This window comes from Copadichromis virginalis, linkage group LG18 (genome assembly GCF_057382275.1).
Source record: "Copadichromis virginalis isolate Kocher_CV1m ecotype Utaka linkage group LG18, C_Virginalis_male_GT1.1, whole genome shotgun sequence".
In the NCBI taxonomy this organism is placed as follows: domain Eukaryota; kingdom Metazoa; phylum Chordata; class Actinopteri; order Cichliformes; family Cichlidae; genus Copadichromis; species Copadichromis virginalis.
In genome coordinates, this window is record NC_140635.1 from 11,060,135 (window position 1) to 11,085,440 (window position 25,306).

General features: G+C 39.8%; 2 protein-coding genes across 3 annotated transcripts in view; one reads left to right on the top strand and one right to left on the bottom strand.

Annotated features, from left to right (window-relative positions):
- pigk (phosphatidylinositol glycan anchor biosynthesis, class K) overlaps window positions 1–25,306 on the bottom strand; it is a 120,443-nt gene that overhangs the window by 2,684 nt on the left and 92,453 nt on the right. The window contains exons 11-12 of one of the 2 annotated variants that reach the window (XR_014916436.1): window positions 19,886–19,952; window positions 19,461–19,574 (exon numbers count right to left, since the gene is read on the bottom strand). Coding sequence is in view for 1 of the 2 variants with exons in the window: in XM_085439399.1 (XP_085295525.1) it covers window positions 19,558–19,574; window positions 19,886–19,952 (84 nt within the window). In the remaining variant the exon portion in view is untranslated. Of the gene's footprint in view, window positions 1–18,910; window positions 19,575–19,885; window positions 19,953–25,306 lie in introns of those variants that run through there. The other variant, XM_085439399.1, reaches the window with a different exon arrangement.
- st6galnac5a (ST6 (alpha-N-acetyl-neuraminyl-2,3-beta-galactosyl-1,3)-N-acetylgalactosaminide alpha-2,6-sialyltransferase 5a) overlaps window positions 6,143–25,306 on the top strand; it is a 63,603-nt gene continuing 44,439 nt past the window's right edge. Inside the window, exons 1-2 of the mRNA XM_085439402.1 lie at window positions 6,143–6,424; window positions 7,196–7,405. Of these exons, the coding sequence (XP_085295528.1) occupies window positions 6,410–6,424; window positions 7,196–7,405 (225 nt within the window). The 5' untranslated portion in view covers window positions 6,143–6,409. The remainder of the gene's footprint in view (window positions 6,425–7,195; window positions 7,406–25,306) is intronic.

The window sequence follows — 25,306 nt, forward strand, 5'->3', positions numbered from 1 at the left end:
TGGGGATCTTTTTTTCATAAGCAGATTATACACAATCACTAGCAAATGGGGGTGAAACATGCAGCCACTCCTCTCTATATTTAATGCTGTCATATTGTCATATGTGGTGCTTCGTGCAGAATGGAATTGCTGGAAAGCTGCTTAAAGCTGGTTATAATCTGCATATATATATTTTTTACCTGAGCAAAGATTAAAACTATAAACAAAATGAGCCAACAAGTGCTGCCCGTGTTACTAAAACCTTACATGTCTTCTTCATCTGTGCCATTGAACTATTTTGCTGCTCAAAACATATTACAAAAACATTATTCAGCCACTCTGTTGCTCTGGTTGACATCTTCCTTTATTCCAGTAAACAAAGATGTAATTTATGCTGAGTCATGAATTGTAATTGAGTTGTTTTATGCCAAAGCCACACCGCTGGTTTTTTATGGAAGTGACAACCTCTGAGGCCAAACATTTAATAATTTAATAATAATAACCTTTATGTCCCTAACGTTTTCTAAGGCAGAGTTAAAAGGTGCTTCAAAACAGTGACCAAAAAGTGGATTAAGTGCCAAACATATACATCACTAAGATATATGCATAACAAGTTGTAATAATATGAGGAAATGATAGATTTTAATGTGTTCAGCTACAGAGGAGCATGGCAATGTTATATCGAGTCAAAAGGCACTAGTGAAATGCTGGTTAAAACTGAGATGTTAATCAAAGATGTAAAACTCCGATTGCTTCGGATCAGTTACTTACTGAGCAGCACCGTTAGAAATATGATCAGGACCAAGAACAAGGACTTGAACATTATTTGAGTTCAGGTACATAAGAAATAGCGTGAGGCAGAAATGCTGTGAACCCAGATTTTCTTCCAGACTGGCTAAGTTATACAACTGGCAGTAAATGGATAACAGTGCTAGAACACTTTACATGGGCAAGGGGCGCCAGACAGAAACTGAACAAGATCGGTCCAGTGACTGAGATCTGTGGGAAACCACGAGCATGAGGACATTTTGTGGAGTAAAATTGTAAATGGTGACTATGCTGTGTGATAATATGAAAACCTGTAGATCATCTACTTAGGCTAACCCTGTTTTCAAAGTGCTGTATGAGCCAAAAACATCCTCAAAGGTAGGCAATACTTTCTCTTTAATACAACTGTACATGAGGGGAATTTAAAAAATAATTCACCGAGGCCTCATCTCAACTAATTTGGATCACTGAATTGGAAATCTCAGCTGCAATTTGTCCTGTCTTTGTTTTTTTTACTAACAACTCTTCCAGGAAGCCCATACTCTAGTTATGGTGAGTGAAAATCTAGTGTTGCGTTTTACCTGATATTGGTTAACCAGTCTGTGTGCATTTATACCTGTACAGTATATATATACACCTTGCTAATCAAGCTTCAGATCAGTCCAAAAAACCAAAGGTGACCACGTCCATCTTTTCCAGAGTATATACGCCACACAACTTAAGCAGTTAAGCAATGACTCTTAAGTCAATGACTTAACTGAAATCTCCACTTTATTAGCTGGCAGACTTAACAAACAAAGGCAGAGCAGAGCTGGAACAGAATGACTAAAAAACTAGTCTTGGCAGACCCACAAACAGGAGTACACACAATATGAGAGGAGATCACCACAACAAACAGAAGAAAACTTAGAGCTTAAATGTACACATAAGGAAATCAGGAGATGGAACACACAAGTGAACAGAGGTGAACTAAATCTGACTAATGACACATGGGAAGCAAAAGTGAACATACACAAACACGATAGGGGACTAACAAAATAAAGCAGGCAGCAACGCATAGAGACTCAGGTGAGGCTGACGCTGGGACTGGGGAATAATCAGACATGGAGACATGATAGATGGAGAAAACCAAAGAACAAAACAGACGTCAAAAGGAGACGCTGAAGACAGAACACAGAGACGAGACACGAAAAAGAGAAGATATATGAACGCAACCAAGAACCAAAAACTAGAAATTTAAGTTACAAAACTCAGAGGTTCTCAAAAAGTGAACATAAGTATTTCATAATCCTACAGAATGAATAAAACAAATTATTGACCCGGGATTGTGACGAGGGCATGGAAATAGAAAAAAAGTACTTTAATAAACAGATGACATTTTTAAAACAAGCATATGATATATATTACATTTTATTTTCTGCCAAAATATATTCTGCCTGCCTGGATTTTGACCTCTTTTGAGAATTCTGTTGCTTCTAGTCTTTTAAGATCAAGACATAAGCAAAACTTGTCTTCTTTGGCTTGTGAGGCCAGTCAGTAATATAACACATATAAAAACATCCTCTGAGCTGTAGCACTTGCAGCACTCCATGCCAATAAGATTAGGAGGGGTTGAGTGCAGATAAGTGAGGGAGGGCGGTCCAAGATCTGACACAACAACTTGCAGTCACAGAAGAAAGAATGGCAGACGACAAGATGAGACCTTGTTTATTGCTGGCAACTTTTGTAAAGATCTAATCAAAAGATGTTTTTCTGTGTCATTTGGCTCAACTGTCTCATTTTAACCCCATTCAGTTTTATTTCTATAACACGTTTAATGCACGCATAAAAAAACTAAACTAAATAAATAGAATGTCAAAAAAGTGTAGCAAAAGTCAAAACACCAAAGTAAACAATTGGAAATAAACAAAACAATCACAAACAACAAAATGTGGAATATGTCTTGGTGTCAAGGCAAAAAATTATGGGGCACCTAAAGTAAAAGCCAAAAAGTATCTTGAGGTTTATTTTGAAAATGATGGCTGTGTCCTTTAGATTCTGAGTAGGGCTGCAGAAGAGGTCAGCTTACAGGGTTTGAGGAATGTGCTAGCTAGAACTAGTTAGGCTGGTAATTTAATTGGCTCCAACCAGAGAATTTATTTTTAAAAATCTGTTATTTTTTCTTTGTCAACTTGAATTAGAAATGGTTTAACATTTGCAATATTCTTTTTCTAAACTGACTTTTGTTCTGTTTCTTATTCAAATGTTCAGTGATTAAAGATGAACCTCAGATATTATGATCTCTGCTTTGTGTTGATTTAACTTTCAGAAGTAGCATGACATCCATACACTTATGTAATTAGCAAATAATCTATATCTAAAAAAAAAATCATCAGAGTATGCAGTAGGTTTTTTTTGTCTTTAATATTTTTTTTCCTTTTTTAAATGGTAAGTTTTCCAACATTATATGTTAATGAAAATAAGACATGCTAAGTTGCATAAATGTTCAATAGATGATAAAATAAAAGCATAAATGTGTATTTTAGACATTTCACCATTATTCTAAAAGATGTGATAGAAAAAATGCACTAAATCTCAAAATAGATCCGTGTAGCAGCTTAAAAAAAGCAGCTTCTTTCTTCTTCTTTTTGTGACTTTGTGCCCTTTGTTAATGAAGTTATCTTCACTTCAGCAGATCAAAATGCTGACCATAAGAAGAAAAGGAAATATCCGAGGCCGTATCCTTGAGTTGATTCTTTCATTCCAGAAAAAACATCTCTCAAATACCATCTTCTCATCTGCTGCTGACTTGAGCGGAGTGAAAAATGCTCTTAAATCATGAATATTTTTAAACTCTATCCTTCTGTCTGAATGTGAATGTTAGTAGATGCTGCAAGACTTCAAACTGCATCCGTAGGACGTGACTGCATTGTATTTGTTTTGGTCCAACTACATCAGCTGACTGTACATTTTAAAACTTTTTTTTATTTCATTGATCACTTTTTAAGTTTTGGACTAGATGAGGACATAGCAAACATCTTTGGCCTGTGAATAATTAATGAAAATGAAATTCTCAGGCAGCACAAGGTGCTGCTTTCAGTTGATCCAAAACTCAGGTTCTGAATAAAGAAGTCTGACCCTCTCTGAAAGAAAGTGTACTTTATTGGTCCCCGTGGGGAAAATCCCTCTCTGCATTTAACCCATTCACTCAGTGAAGCAGTGGGCAGCCACTGGGCGCCCGGGGAGCAGTGTGTAGGGACGGTACCTTGCTCAGGGGTACCTCAGGGTAGCTGTTCAGGGGAATCGAACCCCCGACCTTCCGATCATGGGGCCACCACTCTACCTACTGAGCTATCCCTGCCCGTCTGAGTGTACTGCACCAGCGGTATGGATGAAGCTGATGAGCTGACTCCATTCCTGTTTCAAAGAATGATGGGGATGGGGGGGGGAGGTTTCTTCCATCTGGTTTGCACAAGTTATTTTTTTCCGCTGTTACTATTTTACTTATATTTTTTCGATATGATATATATATATATGTATGTGTGTATGCATGGACATGCAGTGCATGTATGGCTGCCTATGTGTATATTAGTGTGAAAATATCAAAGCAGGTCCATGAATCTCTCTGTTTCTCTACTTTATTGGTATATCCTGAAAATATAACTAGCTGTTAACAATTTATTTTACTGGTCTTATGATGTGCCCAAAAGGAACAGTACCATTTGCCCTCTGATTGTTTTCAAAGGCATCCTAGAGTCCAGAGAATCTTAAAACAAATTGATCTATAATTGCTAAGAATAATATGGTTCTCCCGGCACAGTCTGTAGAGCATGGAGGTGATACTGGGAAATAGGCAGGAGTGTGGAAATGCATGAGTCCACCAGCAGGACCGGTGTCTGCTCCTTTGTGTGCAGGGAAATGAGAGGAATACAGCCAAAGTCTCACAACATTACTTCCAGTGGGTTATGTGTATGTTTCTGACCAAACTGTTAGAAACCAACTCCATAAGGCTGGTATCAGGGCCCAATATCCTTCAGTGGTACCTGTGCTTATACACCAGCGCTGTGCAGCTCAATTGGCATTCACCAGAGAACAACAGGACTGGCAGGTTCACTACTGCTACCCTATTCTTCTCATAGATGTTGCAGGTAATATAATGTTTTCCATGGTGTCTCCAGGCCACCCATTCTGGTGTTTTCTGGTGAATTCCAGGCACACTGCAAGGTGCTGGGCTGTAAGCACAGGTCCTGCTTAAGGGGGTCATGTCCTCATTAAAGCCTCTGAGTATCCCACTGGAGGTTATTTTGTAGGCATCCAGCAGTGCTCCTAGTGTTCCTCCTCAAACAAAAGACTTGATCTAATACCTGTCCAGTTGTCACTTTAATTTGAATCAAAGCAGGTAAAACTGATTGATGATGCTTGTTGGTTTCTAATAGGACAGACCAATTCCCCTAAAGTTTAACAGAATTAGATTTCTACTGGGATGATCAACTGCTTCTTTATGTTTTTAACAGTGTATCATTCCTGCAGACACGCTCCATTCATTAATGCTCGTTGTCAGTTCACTGGATTACTGTACTACAGATTCAATTTGATATGATATTGATGTAAAAGTATTTAGTTTTAGGTTATTTATTGGTTTCAGTGTGGTGGCATTTTACACCTAGCTTTCAACAAATTTTAAAAATAAGAGAAAATTAAGTAAAATCAATTATATTTTTAAAAAGTGTGGAAAACTCAAAAACAATGAAAAGGAAATAAAGATTTTAACTGTTTTTAAATCTGTGTTCTGATGCGCTGAATGGAGAAGAGGAAGGATTCATTTACTTAAATACAGCTTTACAGGTTAAAGCAGTTCAGCAACAATGGTGGGTAAAAGTAAAAAGTGTCCTTCACGATTATAGAAATGGGCTCTTTTTGAGTTTTTCCATATCCTATTGCTGGTGCAGTAATGTGTGCAGCTTATGGTTGGATGTGATGGAGTAGTTTAATAAGTAACACCGCCTTAAGAGTCTAATTTCTTAAGGAAGGACGTGATGAATGGGATTCTTTGCAGACTGGAGTACAATCTACAAAGAATCTCTAGTCTACAGTGGAAGTATGAGGAGATCTAAAAACTGAAATACTCGAGTACAGTGTAGTTTGAACATAAACACAGCGCACGAATGAACATGTGGTTTCACCACTGAGTGACAGACATTCAGGGAGTTGTGCCAGATAACGTCTGCACTGTAAAGCCATAACTTCTCTTGTCTTTATAATCCATCCCATGGATAATGCAGCAGACGTCAAAAGATGACAGAGTGGGCTCACTGTACTCTAGTTTAATTGCGCAGATTTACATCAAATATGCCTCAGCAGGAAATAACGTTTAGCAAATAGGTCTTATCACTCTTTTGCAGTAGTCTGTTTAATTAAAAACGCTGCGCCTCCACTCACCGGCTCCTAAAGAACTCGGGGGGCATTAAGACCCAGCAGAGGTACAACAGTGAACATCTGTCGCGGTCTCCTCTGTATGAATTGCGCTTGGGCTCCAGTCTGAAGACACACGGGCAGAGGCAGGCGGGCTGGTACAGCGCGGACGGACTGGAGTGCATTCGGGAGGCGAGCAGATGACGCTGGACCATGAGTGAAAGTGGAGCCTTACGCACTGAACCGCAGCGATAAGACAGCGCGCCGCAAAATGAAGACACCTATGGTAAAGGGTTTTGCCATGTAACCCCGCAGTCAAACTGTTTGTGCTCGCTTTTAAATCCAGCATTGTTCCGTCAAGTGCGCTATAATCGACATAACGCCGCTGTGGCGTACAGTGTCGGATCAAAAGATTAGGATCAGAACAATGGGCGTCCAGCTGTGCGCTCTGTTTGGCACTAAAGCTCCACTACAGCACAGCGCGCTGGATGCTTGATTTGTCTCCGTTTAATACGGATACACTGTAGAAAGTGAACAATATCCGTGTTGCTTTAATATTAACTGATAAGCATTAATTCTAAACTATTTTTTTAAAGAAATAAAGAAAAGAAAACAAATTGAAAGTGCCGTGAGCTGCTCATCCTGTTCATGTACGATTGGCATGAATTCACATAGGTGATTTATTTTTCTTTTTTATTAGAACTTTTACTTAAAATCTGTTGGTGTCCTCTGAGGTGTGGCACCTACTGTAAATTACAGTACACATGTGCTCCTCAACGCATCTGATGATTAATATTAATGCATGCAAACTAAGTAAAGAAGATAATTAACAGCCTGACAGCGTCATAAACATTAGCTGTGCCCTTATCATAGTTCGATAAAAGCTATTTTTAAGTTTTTGGTCGCACGTGACATGCATTACAGGAAGTTGGGCTTTTACTGACAAACCAGCGCCTGCTGCTGCCGCTCATCTTGCATGAAGTCCGTAGGTGCAGGTTAAACTCAGTCCGGTGGAACTCGGCTAATTTGCCCGCATCTGCTTGTGTCTTTGTGTCAGCGCCATGGGGTAGCCGTGCTTCTCGTGCTTCTCCTGTGCGCCAGCTTGTTCCTCGTGTACAACGGCAGCTTCAACGGCGCTTCCAGAGACGCCAACGACACGCGCATCAGGCAGCATGAACAGCTGCGGCGGCCCACCGAAGCCTCCGTCGGGGTCGCCAAGCCTCACCCCCCGATCCTCCAGGGATACAACAGCATCATCGACCATAAGGTAAACAGATGTGGCTGAGTGCGTGTCTCATAACGCAGAGAACGGGCGCGTGGTTCGCTTTAACACGTGGTGAATGCCCAGCAGAGTAGGCATCAAAGCTTTTGAAAGTTTTACTTTTCTCCAAACCCCTTTTTTCGGCACTGAATCTTTCCCAGCCTGAGCCGCACTCACGCAAATTTCCTCTTGTCCTGACGACCAGTAGCTGTCTTTAGAGAGAGAGAGAAAGAGAGAGAGAGAGCATCCTCTCTGTCATTTATCACAATTTTCTCCGGCGCTGCGTTGCGCCACATTCAATACCCACCTGTCGTTACTAATAACAGCTTAGGCTACAAATGAAATCCTGGACTGCATTCTTAAGCTCTAATTGATAAGCCCAGGAGACCCGCAGCTAGGTGAACTCTGACGTCATTGTGGGGTTGTATTGACTGCCATCTGTTTACCAAGCCAGGAGAAAACAATCAATGAGAGTACCGGGGAGCGAAGCCTCTGCAAGTAAAGCAGACCCATTCACCTTGTGAAGGCGTTTTCAGTAAGCGTGCAGGCACAGCGTACTACCATGCAGGCGGTTTGGCTGGTGGGCTCTCGCGACTGTCTGAAACAACAGCTGGATTTAAGAATGACAAATTTGGAGAAACGTTCTGGCCACAATCATTCATTCAGATGTGCAGGAGCAAAACACCAATATGATTTGTGGCTATTTGTAGTTGCTGTTTCTTTAAGTCTTCTTTAATCGCTTTGAGTTGCTGTTCTCATTTTGTATCCCTCTACTGTCATATGCCTTATTACTCTTATTACTTATTACTTCTTTTTTTTTAGCCGTGATTTCCTTTTTTTCTTTACTTCCCTCGCATTTTGCATCGATCTGTGCTCATTTTATGTCCATATAGGCTTTTTGCATCCCTTCACTAGTAGTCATTTTTTTATTGCTCTAGTGCAATTTAGGCTCCACTCATTATCATTTCACATCTCTCTGTAGTAGTCCTCTTTTTCAACTGAATTTTATCTTTTAGTCTCTTTTGCACTGCTTTACATTGATTTTTAGCTATTTTCTTTCACTTTTGAGTCATTTTGTGTCTCTTCTATCATTTTTGCATCCCTGAAATAGAATTTTACCTGTTTAATTGTTCTATGCCTCTTTGATATTTTTTGCATAATTGCCCATTTACTTCTGTCTAGACATTTAGTATCTATTCTTTTTCATTGTAATTCCCCTCATTGTTTTATGTGTCTCTGCAATCAGTTTGCATCTTGCTTTACTGATTCTCACTCTCTCTATAGACATTTTGCATCTATCTAAAGTAATTTTACCTATTTTTGTAGTCATTTTGTACCTCTGTTGTTATTTTGTTTCAGTAGTTATTTTTGCATTGGTCTATTGCCATTTTAAATATATTTGATGTCATTTTTAGTCTCTCAGCAGACACGTTAAATCTTTTTGTTGTCACTTTGTGCATCTGTAGTCATTTTGTATCCTTTCCTTGTCATTCCACCTCTTTCTAGCAATTTTACATCTGCAGTCATTTTGCATCTGAGTGGTTGTTTAATCGAGTTTTAAACAAGAACAGTCACTTCTCTGGCCCCTGAGCTCTGCTGGGCTTGTGTCCAGACGGTGCATACAGTAATCCGTCAGTGGCAGGACTGAAGACACCATGAGTGACAGGCCAATTTGTGCTGCCATCTCTGTCTTAAAAAACAGTATCTGCTACCTGCTAGAAAACGAGCATTAAGTCATCAGATTATGTCATAGGCTGATTTACATATGAGTAATTGGACCTGCTCTTAGATGAGGCTGTGGCTGTACAAATGAGACAAATATGCAACGTGAGTATGTTCCAGCCACATCTGGGAGTCAACCCACTGTTCCTGAACATCAGAAAAAGTAGCCGGGTTGGTAAATGAACTTCTTTTAAATTAAACACCAGAGGATCTGAAGAGTCATTTAATCTTGTGACAAAGTAATCGAGGTCGGCAACAGATTGTAGAACTATTATTCACTAAAAGAAATCTCACCGGTGCAGAAACCAACAAGTGTGGAAACCTTTAATGCTGCCTGAAAAGTTCAGCTGGCAGTTTTCTCAGGAGACATGCTGCTTGTATTTCTTCGTGAGTTTTTCCTCCGAGCAGCTCTGCTCTACAGAAAATGCACGTTTGTCACCTTTTGGGTGTATTTACTTTACATGTCATCATGGTGATTTCCGATCTGTGTTTCTAGTCAGCCCATGTGTGGCAGGAATGAAGACAGCATGACTGACATGCTGATTTAGGCTTCCATTTCTCTCTATATATTTCTCAAGGGAAGGATGTATCGGCTGCTTTTAAAAACAAAAGGGTTTTAAGTCATTATGTTTTAGGTTGTGTCAAATTAGTATCCCAAAGTTATATATATTATCATATTTTAAATGTTTTTTTTTTTTTATTAGATGTGATGAAATTTTTCTCAGTTGTCTAAAATTAAAGGTGTTATTTGGTTTTCTGGTTATGCTGTTAAAACTGAGCAGAACAGCAGTCAGATATTTGGCCAAATCCACACTTTCACCATATTATCCAAATGGCTTCAAAACAAAACAGGAAATTAACATTATGGCTGAATCTGTTAATAACACATGCAAATTTTATTTGTTTAATATGCAATCACTGTTATTCACACTTTTTCTGTGTCTGTGGTATCTCAACATGAGTTTTACACCTTAAATTTGTGGACACATTTAGTAAAAGGCTGTTTCTTTTCTTGTAGTTCATGTTTAGTATTTTGGATCTTTTCTTACCTTACAGTGACAGTAAAGCGCTGGCAGGAAATTTGTGACATGCAACAAAGATCCCAGTTAAAGAGTTTGAAGCTTGTAATTGGCTTCCAGGGTGGTTTATATACAGAGGGCCTTTTTGAGTCATTACTTCTTTAACAGTGGTTAAAAAACTTGGTTTTAGAGTTAAGGTGAGAAGACGATTTTGTAAAGAGAGGGATGTGTGGTTGCAGCCTTACAATACACCTCTCTATGCAGAAAGCTAATGCAGTATTTACCAATACTGCAAATGTGATAGTTGTCCATGTCCACTCTGGAGTCCAGACCACAATTTGCATGTAAGAAGTAGGTACATTTGTGCCCGACACTCCTATTCTGCTTTGGAGTCCAACCTTTAATTGTATTATATCTGTGAGATTTGTGCTAAATATGCTTCTTTCAAATATGGGAAAACTTTTAATGTTGTGAATTTGATTTAACCAGTGTGGGTTATGGACCTCGTTTAATAGAAAACATTCAAATGCAGTTAGGGTTAGTATTTACCCAGAGGTGCAGTCGATGTGCCACTGGCTGTTTAGCTCTTTGACTCTGACTTGGAATTATTGTGCAGCTAGGTCACATAGATCTCTCCAAAGTCAAGCAGAGCAAAAGTAAATATGAAAATGAGTCATTGCTGTCATATTTTCGGAAACCCAGGGCACGCAGCACCATCTTTTTTTTCTCACTGCCTCAAATGCCAATATTCAGTGACCATGCATGTTTTGATTTGATGAGGATTTGTCTGTAATGCGTCAGTAAGCCCAGCTAGGGATGAGAATTGATTTTCCTCGAGTGAACTGGAGCAGCCGAGCATCATAAGTAAACTACTAATTTATTTTTTCTCTTGGCAATAGATTTTTTTGACATTTTGGCAACAAGGGATATCAATTAGGGCCGGAGCACCACTGAACATCATTTATGCTGCTTGAAACCTGCTATTATGTCACCCGTCTTGTTCTCTCACTGCAAACTCCAATCAATACTCTATGATCTGAATGCGCAGGCTACTATAGCGTGCAGCACGGTAAAGTCTTCAAAAACTTTCCGTGAACTTTTTATGTACCTGAAAACGTGGCTGAGGTTTTTCTGTGTGTATTAAAGTGTAAAAGTTGTTGGCCTTGTCTCAAATGTGTTCTCCTGCAGTGTTGAATGATTATTGTTTGGGGAGAAAAAAACATACTGAGTCGAACATTTGTCTTCCTCATCTTTGCTTGCTGACCTCGCCGCCATATTGATCTCTCCAAGATATCAGCTGGCTGGCACACGGGCGCAGTGTCAGTCAGCCTTTGACCGCTTCACTTTATCTTCCACCAGAGTATTAAACTCATGACAGCCCAGAAACCATTTGGAATCTTATATATCTTCTGCAGACACTTGGCCAAGATGCTAAAGCATTTGCCAGAGTCCTTAAAATGATTTTCTCTATGACTGTTTGAACCATCTTTGAAATAAATAGATGAATAAATAAATGCATGTATGCATTTGAAATCCATTAATTCTTTCATAGCCAGAAGTTTCAACACCACATGTTTGATTCAGTTCAGAGTGAAAGGTATTTTGAGCTACACAGCAGCATTGGTGGGCCTGGACTTGTGCTGTGAATGAGAGTGACCAGATAAGAAAGCAGAGAAAGAAACTTAGGGTGGAGATGAAAAGGGAAAGAAACTCTTGTAGAGTAAGGGCAAAGAGAATGAGAGAAAAGGACAAAACTGGGGAAGGGGAAGGACGAAGAGAATGATAAAAGAGAATATAGGAGCCAGGAAAGGTTCAGCCTGAGAGAATGAGACAAGAGAGTGAAGGAGGAGGCAGAAACTGACACAGAAGTGAAAGATGGAGTGAAATCCCTAAGGGTTTCCTTTCTTCTTGCACTATCCTGCTTTTTATTTTCTCAGTGAGAAGGTGGAGGAGGAGGAGGAGGACTGGAAACCACTCTTGTCTGTCTCTCAGTGGAGATAGGAGGACAAGAAAGCGTCTGTCTTCCTCTGATTGCCTTCCTGACACCAAAAAACATGCAAATTTTGTAAAAAGTGATATCCTGCATGTCAGGTGGAGTTAAGAAAGGGAGGCTAAGGTCCTTATATGTGGCTGGAGAGAAAGGAAACAGGTGGATTTTTCCTGTGATTAAAGGTCAAAACCAAGAGAAGCAGCCTGGTTGCTGAGTAGCTGATGTTCTCCAATATAAACTATTTGTTTCTTTCATCTACAGTTAAGTGACACCTCTCATTTCTTTGTATTTTGCTTGTATTACCTTGTATTTAAGTGGTCTTCAACAATAGTTCATTAGGCTTTCTGGAAGTCTCTTAATGTATCTTTGGACATTGGCTGCTTTTCCCCTCATTTTTAGTCCCGGCCTTGTACTTGACCATTTTTACATTAATGTTTTTGTTGATTTTTATGGCCACCTAATAATGACCATTCAACCTTTAAAAAAAACACACAACTCCGACAATGAAGAAGTGATACATCTTCAGGAACTTGTTACTAGCAGCCTGTCACAATTTCTTTTAATGAATTTACTAAAAATGACAAAGATAACAGTCTGATGGGCATATAATAGTATTTGTGCACCAAAATGCTGCTTTGTAAAGGACTATGTGAAGTGCGTCCGTAAACTGCACAAGTAGAGGACAAAGGAAGAAGTGGCAGGCCTAAAAAACTATCTACAGTAGGCGAACCTGAGAGATGCATCTGACCCTGAAGCCTCTTCAGAAATTGTATCAGTGGAAGGACCATTAATAAGGAAGGGAAACGGGGTGAAAAGGCTAAGGTATGCCAAATTACACAAGAACTGGACTGAAAATCAGGTCTCACCAAATTGGATGTTTTTGGTTCAAATCTTTGTCAGTATGTACAGACGAGGTCAGAATTGAGGTACAACACTCAGTGTCTATACTCATCTGTAAAACGTGTCACATTATACAGTGGTGTTGGGGATCTTATCAAAATTGATGGAAATATGACTGCAGAAAAGTGCCATCAGATTTTGATCCACCGTAATAAAATGATTGGCAATAGCTTAATGTTTTAAAATTTCAATGAAACACACTGCCAATGCAACCATGCCTGGACAGAAAAACCCACAGTGGAGCGGTAGCGGTATGAAAAGAGAAAAAAAAAAGAACGTTTGGACTCTGCTAGCATAATTGACAGGTTTTTGACAGGGCTTCCACACAAACGCATAGCAGGATATGAAGCATCGCCAAATATGTTTCCAAAACAACTTCCTTCCTAGAAAATATGGTGAAGCATATCTTCCCTTTGGCTTCACCTGCACAAGTGCCAAAGTAGGTTTCCCCTGCAGAATTGGTTTTCCCTGCGTCGGGAGCACACACTGGGCTCTCCAAATCACGGACAAACAGTATCCCACATTCTTGATTTTTAGGCCCAAACATTTTTCTTTTAAAACAAAGGGGGGCCTAGCAAAAAAAAGTTTGGGAATCACTGCATTAAACTACATGTTTAATATTTGGATGAAGATCATGGTTTGGGTTAAAACCATTTTCAGGATTAAATACATTAAAATGTTTCACTCTCAAGGTTTCTCTGGTGCCGAGCTTCAATCCATCAAAAGATGATGGCACCAGCAAGCATTTTATATCCACTTGCTCAAGGGCTATTATATTATGTAATAGCAGCTTACTGAGCAGCTTATTGAGTGAACTTGTTAGAGAAGCAGAATCTCTCATTTCCCCATATTTGTTGCCTGCCAGCATTTTTCTGAAATCAAGGTAAATTCCCCCAAATGATCTTTATTTAAAAAAAGTTCAACCTTGACTTCTTCAACAGGAATTTTAGCAAATGAAAAAGGTAATTTTTCATTCAGTGTGAAATTCAATGGAGTCAATATTAAAGTTGAGAAAATGCTTAGCAAAGTGGCATTCATGAGGCCCGGTCTCCTCTATAATGATTTAAAACTATTCTGTCAATCAAGCTTGCTGGGGAGCATCACGCATTTGCGCCCCGGGGTCTCTAAGCTGATGATCTGGACATGTCAATAGCTGATGTTAGGTTGGAGGTTGTGCTTGTTGCAGTTAATGTAACCTCCACCTGCTCACGTCTCAGCTCTGACTTACTATACCGCTTTTTTTTTTTTAAATTGATGTTATTCATCGCCACCTTCACCATCCTGACAACATGTTGAAGTGCAAATCAGTGTTCTGCTTAAGACAAAGAAAAGTAGTGTTTTGATGACATTTTAAACCTATAATTTAATGTCATTTCATCGCATGCTTTCTGCCTCTCCTATTTACACACTCAGCAGTTTTGGTGTCCTGACCACAGACTGTACATAAAAGATGTATGTACCCACCTTGATGTGAGAATTTATTTTTGAAATTTGCATTTTGGATTTCCACCTTTTAGCATTTTGAACATTGTTGGGAGCCAGCCTTAAGAGGTAACTGGAAAAATTGTAGATTTTTAGTACTTTTGTGGTGGCTTTTTTTAAGCCCCAGAGGTTCTTACTTAATTGGAAGTTCATCAGTTTTATAAGTCATAAACCATTGTGTTGCCTTATGGTGGTCTGTGATGAAATTCAAATAATTGGGCAAATTAATGAGGATCCACGTTCATTAAAATTTATCCAAAAGCTATCACTGACTTTCACTAACGACATAAATGTCACCGCTTATGTGGCAATATGTGATTGCTCCTCAGGGAATCATAATAGCTCACCAAATCTTGTAATATTAGTATTTTTCTTTTATTTGTGCCGCCCTCAGAGCCGCAGCTCCAGTATGGCCAAAAAAACAGAAACTGTTGTGCGGCAGCAGCAAGCAATCCCACTGAGACAGAACACGAAATTTACAAAGCAGATTGTTCAGCACAAACTGTGGTCAGAGTGGATTTTTTTAGACATATCAGGGCTGGAAATACTCTGACTAGGTACACTTCGCTTGAAGGCATGAGCATGCGAAGCCATCTGTGCCAAGGAGACATGACAAGGCATCCTTCCCCCAAACGCAGCTTTAGTGACAGCTGGAGAAGTGAGACGTTTGAATATTTCATCTCAGACAGCCACATCTTCGCTGCGCAACGAAGCTATTTTTCACTGTTCATTAGGATTTCGCTCTGCAATTAGCCAGCTGGAAAGCAAGACAGAAAACTCCCCAATTAGGCCGTTATGGCCAAGGACTCTGTAGTCATCTGATGTGAACTAACAGTGTTTGTGAAGTCTGCAGGGCTGTGTGGAAAAAGAGCACAAACGTGTGTGTGTGAGAGAGTTCTGTCTTTGTGCTTTGTACCATTCACAGGGTTTAAATTACAACACAAAATGAAGGAAACATCAGTGACAGATAACTGCTATTTTTATGCAAAGACAATGTTGGAATACTAAAACGGCTCTCCTGACTGAAGAGAGGAGAATAGTGGTTTCGTTATGCCACAGTAGTCCCAATTGGAGCATAGTCTTGGAATTCAACTTATCTCCAGAGTATTCTGCTCCCGCCAAACATAACACAGCTCCAGGCTCTTTCCGGTGCAGGCCTGGAAAGCAATTACTGGTCAAGGGTGGGGTGGAGGGGAGAGGAGACTGCCTCTCGATAAGCATTCCCTCAATGGAATAATCTTGCATTTCGTGCCTTTTGGTATTCTGTGGTTAGGGAATCACTGGTCAAGTTATACATTTTTAACATAAAGGATGTGGAGGGAAGATTTCCCGAGGCTTATGCCATGAGCCGAATGGTGATTTAAAGCTTCTCTGCGTTTTAATCTTTGGTAGATGATAGGCTTTAGCATGTGGAGCACCTTCGTCATTCAGCGCCAGAGAGAGCAGCAAAGGATCTGAAAAGGTTAAACTATGATAAATGGATCATACCTTGTGGCACAACATCAGGAGATAGATGATAGCTGCTGCCGTTGTCATGGTTAAGAGCAAATGGAAGACGACGGCTGGCGAGAAGCACTACAATAAAACCGAATTTCTTTGCTTTTCCGTCATCTGGCTCCACAGACACACGAGGCCCGCAACATTACTCAGCTCTTTAGGCGTGATTAATGAGCGTGCCCTCCATGGTGCGAGAGAGAAATGATCCAACTTTTTTTTTTGTATTTGGCATAGTCTCCTTCTCTATGCCATGAGCATTCCTTCTCCAGATTAGAAACATATTGGATGCCAAGGTTATTAATTATGGAGACACGGGGTTTGCCTAAACAGTGTGCTTCTTGTCCAAAAACAGAGCAAAGGAGCAGAGCTCTGTTTTAAGTTTATAAGTGAAACAAGAAAAGACAAAAGAAAAGTTGCAGAAGAAAGTTTAAGTTTTAAGCACCAGACGGCCGAGAAGACAGAGGCAGCTTCTGTAGCCCTGCGGTGTTTTGCTGATGTGACATTAAATCATTTCCTGTACCACGTTGTCTGCCCTTCAGTCGAAACACTCCCAATTACAGAGGCGACTTTGATGTATATCCCATCATCCCCCCCTCATTGAAGAGATGGTGTCATGGCTGTTCGACAAAGGCTTTCTTTGGTATCCCGCTCACTGATTACACTTCCAGAGGTGCCGAAGAGTAAGCAATTTTCCCGGGTGCATACAGAGCTGCTTCGGGCTCCTTTTTCTTCCTCTCTGATGGAGGAGCTCTGCATTAAATCAAATTATATCAATACCAGCATCTTGTCATGGGAACCTAAATCTCTGTAGTGCAAAAGAGGCACTGCAAATAGTCCAGCCCATGTCAAAAACAATTTAAGATGAAATGTTGTTCACTGAGCTGGAAATTGTGCATATGATCCATATCACCCGGCCAATATTGGGCTTTTTTCTTTGCCGTTTTATTATTTGTCAGGTTTTCTAAATGAGTGAAACACATCAGATCAACATGCACATTTTGTCCTGAATCTGATTTGTCAGGGTCACTTGGTCAAAATTGCTCAAGTGTGACTAAAGCCAGTTTAAGCTGGTAATTTAATGCAAGCTGAACAGCTCTGATGGAACAATTGGAATTGAACCTGCAGTATGAATTTAGTCTGGACACCAGAGGCATTCTGAATGTTCATGGTGGACGTTATCCTGCTAATGCTCAACCAGAACAAGTTGCCGAGACTTTGTCTGTTATCGGACCGTATCAGACAAACGGTCCTGAGCTGCCATAACCATAATCTGAGAGGAAGATGCATCTTATTGGAAAAATGGGATTCAGTCTCCTGAAACAGTGTTTGAGTCACTGTGAAGGTGAAAGAAATGGCTCTATCAAAAAGGGGGGGGGAAAGAGCAAAAGAGATACAAATCCTGCCTCTCTTGTCTTTGTCCCTGCACAGCTGACCGTGAATGGGCTGTGAATGTCAGGTTTGGAAAGTTACAGATTGCTTATCGGCAGTCAAATAGCTTAGCAATCTCTAACCACTTCATGCATCCAGAGGGCCAACTGGATAACTATCAGATCTAAAAATTGCAGAGTGCAAATGCAGCCAAGAAGCATTCAGACTTGAATCCAGTCACTGAAAAGGTGTAAATGCATCCATCTCGTTGGCGTTCTTTCACAATCTTCACACCTTTTGAATGTGACTGTGTAACAAAGAAACAAATTGAAATGCCAAAAATGTGTCTTCAGTCAAAAATCACCATGTTTCCACCGCAAAACCTGCACTGTGGTTATGAAACAGACGCCATAATCATGGCACTGTTTCCACATCAGACCCTGTTACAAAGCAGAAAGTGTTAATGTTATTGCATAAAAAAAGCAAACTAAAAGATTATGTGTCTGTCTTTTAATATGATCTTTAACTTACAATTTGATTTGGGTTTGTTGCTGTTAACCTGTACATAATATGCGAGTTTACTCTCTGCAAAAGGCAAATCAAGGTTCAGTATGAGTTTATCTGCTTCTGAGTCGAACAATGCCCAAAACAATGAACAAAAGCTTACTAATCAGCGTTCCTCATTCCTAACAATAAAACAAAAGGCAAAGAAATTAAAAGTCTGAAATCTAAGATCTGGAACAAAAAGAAAAAAAAAAAGGGAAATGTGTTCAATAAAAAAGGCTTCTCAATCCTGTTAACTGCTAATAAGTGCTCGATATTTACTCTGTACTGTTTGCAATTATAAGCTCACAACTAACAAGGCTATCAAAGTCCAACGTTATGTTGCTTACACAGAATTCTCAAGGCTATACAAAGAACTGAACATCGTGTCATTCGTGGCAGCATAAGACTCTCTGCATCTCTCACTGATGAACCATGATTTTTCCATAAAATGTGACAGCTGGAGTCAGAGGAAGAAAATCTACCTTTTCATTTTGTGTTTTTTTTCTGAAGGACTAGATTTTTACTTGTTTGGCTTGCATCTAATTGATTACAACCTCATGTACAACTGTTATATTATGATTTTTTTAATTTAAAAAGTCACATCCAGAAAGCTTCCTTTTGCTAAGAAGGAATGATGTCCGGCTTACATTTATGAAGCACGCTGAGCAGACCTCATAGAGGTGATGTGAACTCTGGTGCTATTTTTGAGTCATTGCGAAGTGTCTCAAGATTGACAGTCAACACAACATCATTCAGCTCCAAGATGCTCACTGGAAAGGAGTTTGTAAGTAATAAGTAATCTTTTCAGGAGCTGTCACCTGAGAAGCGTAAGTTACTAAAATTAGATTGAAGTCAGACACTTTTCTCCAAGTCTCCGTAGCGACAAAAGCAGCAACAAAAAGGCATTTTTAACAAAGCATTTTATTTGATGCCACAACTTGAATGTGTCATGGTCCTGGGTCGTGTGACCCAGTGTGTTATGCTTAACCTATTTTGATGTTTATTGTTTGCTTAGGTTCTTTAAGGTAGTCCAGCCCTTTTTGTAATTATGTCACCCTTGCATTACGTCTCCCTTGCCCTTCGTGTGTTTATGTCTGTGTGTCTTGTACTGTCAAGTTCATGCTGTCAGTTATGTCACCTCCCCCTGTACTACGTCTCCCCGGTTCATGTCTCATGTTTCCTGTTTTACTTTGAAGGCCTGCATTCACTGTCTGTGTATTCAGCTCACTCCTCCTGTCCTGTCGTTAAGTTCATGTGTGTCAGCTGCGTTCCCATGTGTGGCCACTTCCCCTGATCATCCCTCATGTGTATTTAGTCTCTGTGTTTCTTACAGTCTGTGTCGCGTCGTCTGTGTTATCTCCCCTACCCCTTGTCATAGTTTCCCAGCCTTAACTAGTCCTAGTTTGTACTTTGTTTAGCCATAGTTTTCCCAGTCTATGTTCAGGTTTTCCCTCAGTTGCTTTGCTGCCTTGTTCCTTAAGTTTTCGGCCCTAAATAAAGGCTCGCCTTCTGTTAAGTCCGGTTTTTGTGTCCTCACCTCTGTTTGCTCTTGGGTCCTCCACTCACTCCACACGGTCTGCCCCGGTGGCCCGTGACAGAATGAAAGGGATCAAGCCAGCAAATGGACGTGATTTCTATCTGAGGCCCAATTCTGTGCTCATGTTAAAAAAAAACGATAGAAGGTAGAAAATGGAAAATGTTATCTGTGTGTAAGAGTTGATCACATGACAAATAATCCCTTTTGATAATACGAGGCATTTCCACAAACGTATGTGTGATGCCTGTGTCCTTTTTCTTTCAGCGTGGATAAAGGAGATTTCATAATGCAGAAGATGCAATCTCAAAATCATAATAAAAGCAACTAAAGCAGCAAAAACTGGTCATTATACAAAGGTAGGGTTAAAAATACGTCTTAAACCATATCAGTAAACAAGTTCCAGTCATCTCCTAGTGTGATCTTACTTGGAAATCCTCTTTTTGTCACGTCTCTGATCACACGTTGTCTCCATTCCTTTGAAAGCCAAGGTATCTGCAGTGAACATGAACAGTAAAGGAGGGAGTAATTTTAGGAGTGTGGAGGAGAGAATTGTCCTTGCAGCTCTCCCTGTTCTCACACTTCTTGTCAATCCTTGAAAAAAGCAAGTGTGACTGTTCGTTTGTTTGTGCGGGAAAGTTCAAACCGAGGCATTTCACCACTTCACGATTGTCCAAACATCAGCTCCAAACTGGCTATACTGAAGCCTGTAAGAACGGTGATGAACCACTCACCTCCATCATCCTTGAGAAGTCAGTAAATGCAGACTTTAACTATCCAAAGGTCCTGTCCAAGCCTCAGCGGTTGCAATTGGGTCATGCTAATATATAGGGCAGGGGTGCTCACACTTTTTCCGCATGTGAGCTACTTATAAAATGACCAAGTCAAAATGATCTACCCACTACAAAAATCCAAAACATATACTTATTTATAAATATATTGAGGATTCTTTATATCTACAATGTATACATGCATAACCGCAATATCCAATATTTCACAACACAATTAACTATGTAAATTTTTTGTCATTACCTGAGTTTACTCTGATGACTTGCACTGAATTGAATCAGCCAGGGATGCATAGTCCGGACAGTAGCTGCTGACGGCCAGGTTTAAGAGAAAAAACCGAGAGCTAAAAATTGGAGTTAACTCGCTGACTAGCTTGTCAGTTTTACTACACTTCGCGCCGCTGTTTGCGCATGCGCAGCGACCTAAGCGTCAGAAAAAATCTGATGTCATCTGACTGGCTTCTCTGTATCAATCAAGTGACGGGATGGATGATAGGCTGGCATCTATTTTTTTAATGCCATGCGATCTACCAATACTACCTTTGCGATCGACTGGTCGATCGCGATCGACGTATTGAGCACCCCTGATATAGGGAAACAGCTGAAGTTCCCATAATTGTCAGTGTGACTAAACTGATTTTGAAGGTGTAGTTGGTGTGGTCTTTTTCCTAGTGGTTTTGCAAAATTGCATTAAAAAAAACAACGCAGTTTTAATCATATCAAACTCCCATCCAACTCAGCAAAGTCCACTGAAAATAAGCAAATCACAAAGAAGCTTTTCCTGAAAAGACTTTTAAAAAAAAATGGAGTTGAAGCTGAGCACCGCCAAAGGGCACTGAACAGCTTTAAGAGGAACTAAAAAACAAATGTGTCTGCACAGTGCAGCGTATTTCAGACAGCCTTTAACATGTACCTCACAGCTGCACTAAATGTGCAAAGAACAATTAGTGCTGGTCTTATTATTTATGTTTCCTTTTTTTCTTGGTGGGTTTTTGAGCCGTTAATACGTCAGAACAGTGGAGAATGGACATGAAAGCTGGGACAGAGCAAGGGAAGACATGCAGTAAATTAGTAATAACTTCACTTCATTGGTGATGATCAGACGTTATTGTCTTTTTGTAATAAAAATTTCATCAGGGATCAGTGAGCCCCCTCCTCATGGCTGGGTGTGAAATACTTTTAATACTTTTCATTTTTATTTTTAAACAGATGCACACAGGTTATCCTTTGGCATCTGTGCTGTGATGCATAGCAGTAAACCAGTCTAACCACCAGCTCCTCACACAAAGATGCTCAGGCAGGACCTGTTTGGATCACATTGTAACGCATCAGCCACCTCTGGTGTAAATGCGCTACCCTTTTAACAGGGATGATGGAAAAGTGATGATGCTTTAACCCGAATTACATTATTTTTTCCTCCCTACACCTAACCCAGTAGGTGAGTGAAAACAAAACTGAACCATTAGTGAAACTGCACTGCTTCTTATGACAAGTAACATTAATTTTAATGATCCAATGGCTTTTATGGGAATAGCAAACCTGGTTTTGTTGTGTGGGTGTGTTGTGTTCCTGTTGCTCCTCCTCTTGTCTTTAGGGCTATCTACACAGGAAGAGACAGCAGCAGCATCATGACCAGAGACCATATGAAGTCAATGATTTTTGGCAACTTCAAATGATAACAGATGACATAACCACTGGCGATGAAAAATGAGCGGGTCCTGAGCTAAAATTTGTTTATTTGCAACTGACTCTACTCAGTAGTGTTTAAGCTGAGTGGATGGTCTGCACCACACAGCCACAGCTCTGGGCAGAACTGTGTGTTATCAGTTGCTTAACCTTCTAGATGAAGGAGCGATTAACTTATTGATGTAATCCTTTCTATCGATCAGTTTTGTTGCAGTGTTTCTTTTCTTTTTCTTTTTTTTTAATGGTAGTAGTGGCTTAATATTAGTTAAAATGGTAACAAACATCCATTTTCTGGTATGAAGTTTGCCTCCCGATCTCCTTGGGAAGGAGACAAAGGCCTTTAGTTTAGGGATAAAACGCTGAAACTTTACCTCTCAAGTTCACTTAAGTCCAGTTCCTGAAGATTGATAGGTAAGTAAACTTTAACAGATGTAGGGACCAGTGAACTTCCCTGGCACTCTAACAGTAGCCAACTAAATAATGTGTATAGTCACAAGCTAGTGTACTCATAGTGCCAGTCCCAAGGAAGAGCACCTGGTATAAAATCTTGAAGATGTTGTTCTGTCTTGGGAAATAAGAGAGAAGCTGTAAAAGCAAGTACCCCAAATACATAGTATTTATTAATTTTGTTATGCATTGTTGACTTTTGTGAAGCACTTTGTGATTGTATATCTTGAAAGGTGCTATATAAATAAAGTTTTACTTGCATATTATCTATTTACATAAGGTTTTTTAAGGTTTTTCCTTTAGAAAGCTAACAATCCAAACTACTAAATATAGTGTAATTAACTCTCAGTGTATCATGTAAAATCACTGGTTATTAAAACATCTTAAAATAAAACAACCAGGCTTTAAGCAGTGGCTTTAATGTAGAATCAGCGGATGTTTGTGCTTTAAGGTGAGCAAAAAATCTAATGAGACTGTGTTCACAGTGAGCCAGCAGATGGATTATTCTTTTTTTTTTTAATGTGAGAAAATATAAATTGAATGAACTTCAGCAGTAAAAATAAAGCAATCTAATAAAATATTCTCAAGTCTTTAAAACAACACTTTTTCCTCTGAGATTGTATTGAGTCATCTCATCCCACTGCAGTTATCTGCACTCGAGATAAACAAATGAAGCTAAGTTACTTCAGCACATGTACAGTAGTTATTTGAGTCAAATTGCTCTTCTTTGATTGATAGAAGTGCAGACGTTTCCTCCTAGACCCAGCTGATTCATCAGCAAAGTTTATCCCATCAGCACTGAGCTCAGAGTAAAGTTCTGGAACAAAATAATGTTCACATTTCAAAACTGGAAGCGCTCCTAATTGTCATTTTTGCTCTGAAGAAGAATGATATAAAGACAGCTGGTTGCGGCTAATAAAATTAACAGATACCGAAGCTCATTTCAGCAATGCAAAAGAGTCTATTTATGAGCTGAAGATGACTCCATTTCCACAGCTCATAATCAGTGTTAATTCCTCCTCCTATCATCATCATCTCATTAATAATGCAAAGAAAGCTCTGATGATGATGATCATCATCATCATCATTATGGCATCAGATGCTCAGCTAGTATCTGAGAAGAACAATATCGACCGCCTGAGCATTAGACAAGTTTATTTATATCACAATCAGTTTACAATCAGTTTTATTGCTTCTACAAATCCATTCAGAGTTACAAACTTCAGCTACTGAGAAGATGACTGTGCAGTGCTGGAAAAATGTCTTTTTCTCCCTGACTGAAACATTTTACTTTGTGTTTATCCGAAAGCTGCAGTCAGCTGTAACCTGTAGGTTAAGACTAAGATTTTACATTTACAATAAATGTTGCATTTTAATGAAGCTCTGGATTTCTACGCTGTGGTCTTGAATGCTAATTTTTTAAAGTTAAAATGGTTACAGAGGTATCTTCTTTTAAACCACGAAACACTAAAGCACTATAAAACTGTAGGGATGGGGATCAAACGGCCATGAAATTGTGACATGCTTTTTTTTTTTTCTGAAAAATTCAGAATGCAAAACATGCCATCATGTTGGGCTCATAGTAGTAAGCTTTTGCACACCTGAGTCACATAAAAGCCTTTATTCTTCCATGTCTTCTGTTTAGAGTTTAGAGAAAACCCCTCTACTCTAAAACTGTGTCCACATTAGAAGTGATTTCTTCGTTGGGTGATTTGCTTGGAAGCTGACAGCTGGCCCCTTGCAGACCTTCCAGGCCCTGTGTCATGCCTCCTCAGCATCCTTCTCCATCTCCCTTATCCCTATGCCAGTTTGTGAAATGGCAGACTGTCCTTCCTGGTGGGATCAAATAGGCATTTCCCTCGCCTGTTTCTGTCAACTGGGGCCAGCACACCTGTTTTCCATCTTCAATTACCCGCACATAGAAGGATCAGCTCTTCATCCTCTCTTATTGCCAGATAGAGCATACTGTGTGGAAACCAGTCTAGCTTCAGGAAAACTTTCTTGTAGTTAATCTCTCAGTGAAATTACCTCTTCCTCTCCATCTGCCTATATCCCCCCCGGTGTTCCAGCCTCCATTCCTTCAGTCAAGCAAACAAACACCCGCTGTGGAAAACCTGTGTGGAGGAAAACCCACCTGCCTGCCTGCTCTCACGCTACCTCCCCTTGTTTGAACAAACCTTCCTTCTTTAATGAAAGTTAGAGGCTAGACACTTTGGTTGAATGGATAACCCTCTAACATATTTACTGGTTAACATATTAACAGGTCATATGCCAGTCAACAGAGTCCTGCTCTCTCATTGGTAGTCGCTTCAGTTGCTCAAGGGGAAAAGCTTCTCGTCATCAGCAGTTTTTCAACCATAGTTACTTGAAGTTGTTGAATGTTATTGACTTTCTGTGGTCTCAGGTCACCACATCGCACCAAATCCATTCTGGAAATAGCAGTGACATCACGACCAGAGACCACAGAAAGTCAATGACACTGTGCAACTTTCAGCAAGCAAAGATGAAACAGGCAGCAAAATAAACTCTACTCAACATCCAGGTGAATGATTGAAACAACCACCAATGAGAGTGTAAGATACATGTGATTGGCCCATGACCTAATAGTAAAAACATTGGATGGTTACCAGTCTGTACTGGAACTGTAAATAATAAATTATGAGCAGCCTATCCCTGTTTTAATATCTCATAATAACACTCAAAGATATAAAAAAGTTTAAGGCGATGAATACACATTAATGGAGCAGAACTTTGCTTTTCATCTGTTTGGAACTACTTCGAATCGGTGAGTCATCAGTTAGTCTAATAACGTTCCATTAGTCTGGGCCATTTATCTGTAAACAAATACTTTTTATTTGCGGTTGTTTTTCAAGAATTGCATTAAGTGAAGTCTTTGAATGCTTCCTCCACTTCTGCAGCTGTGAGATG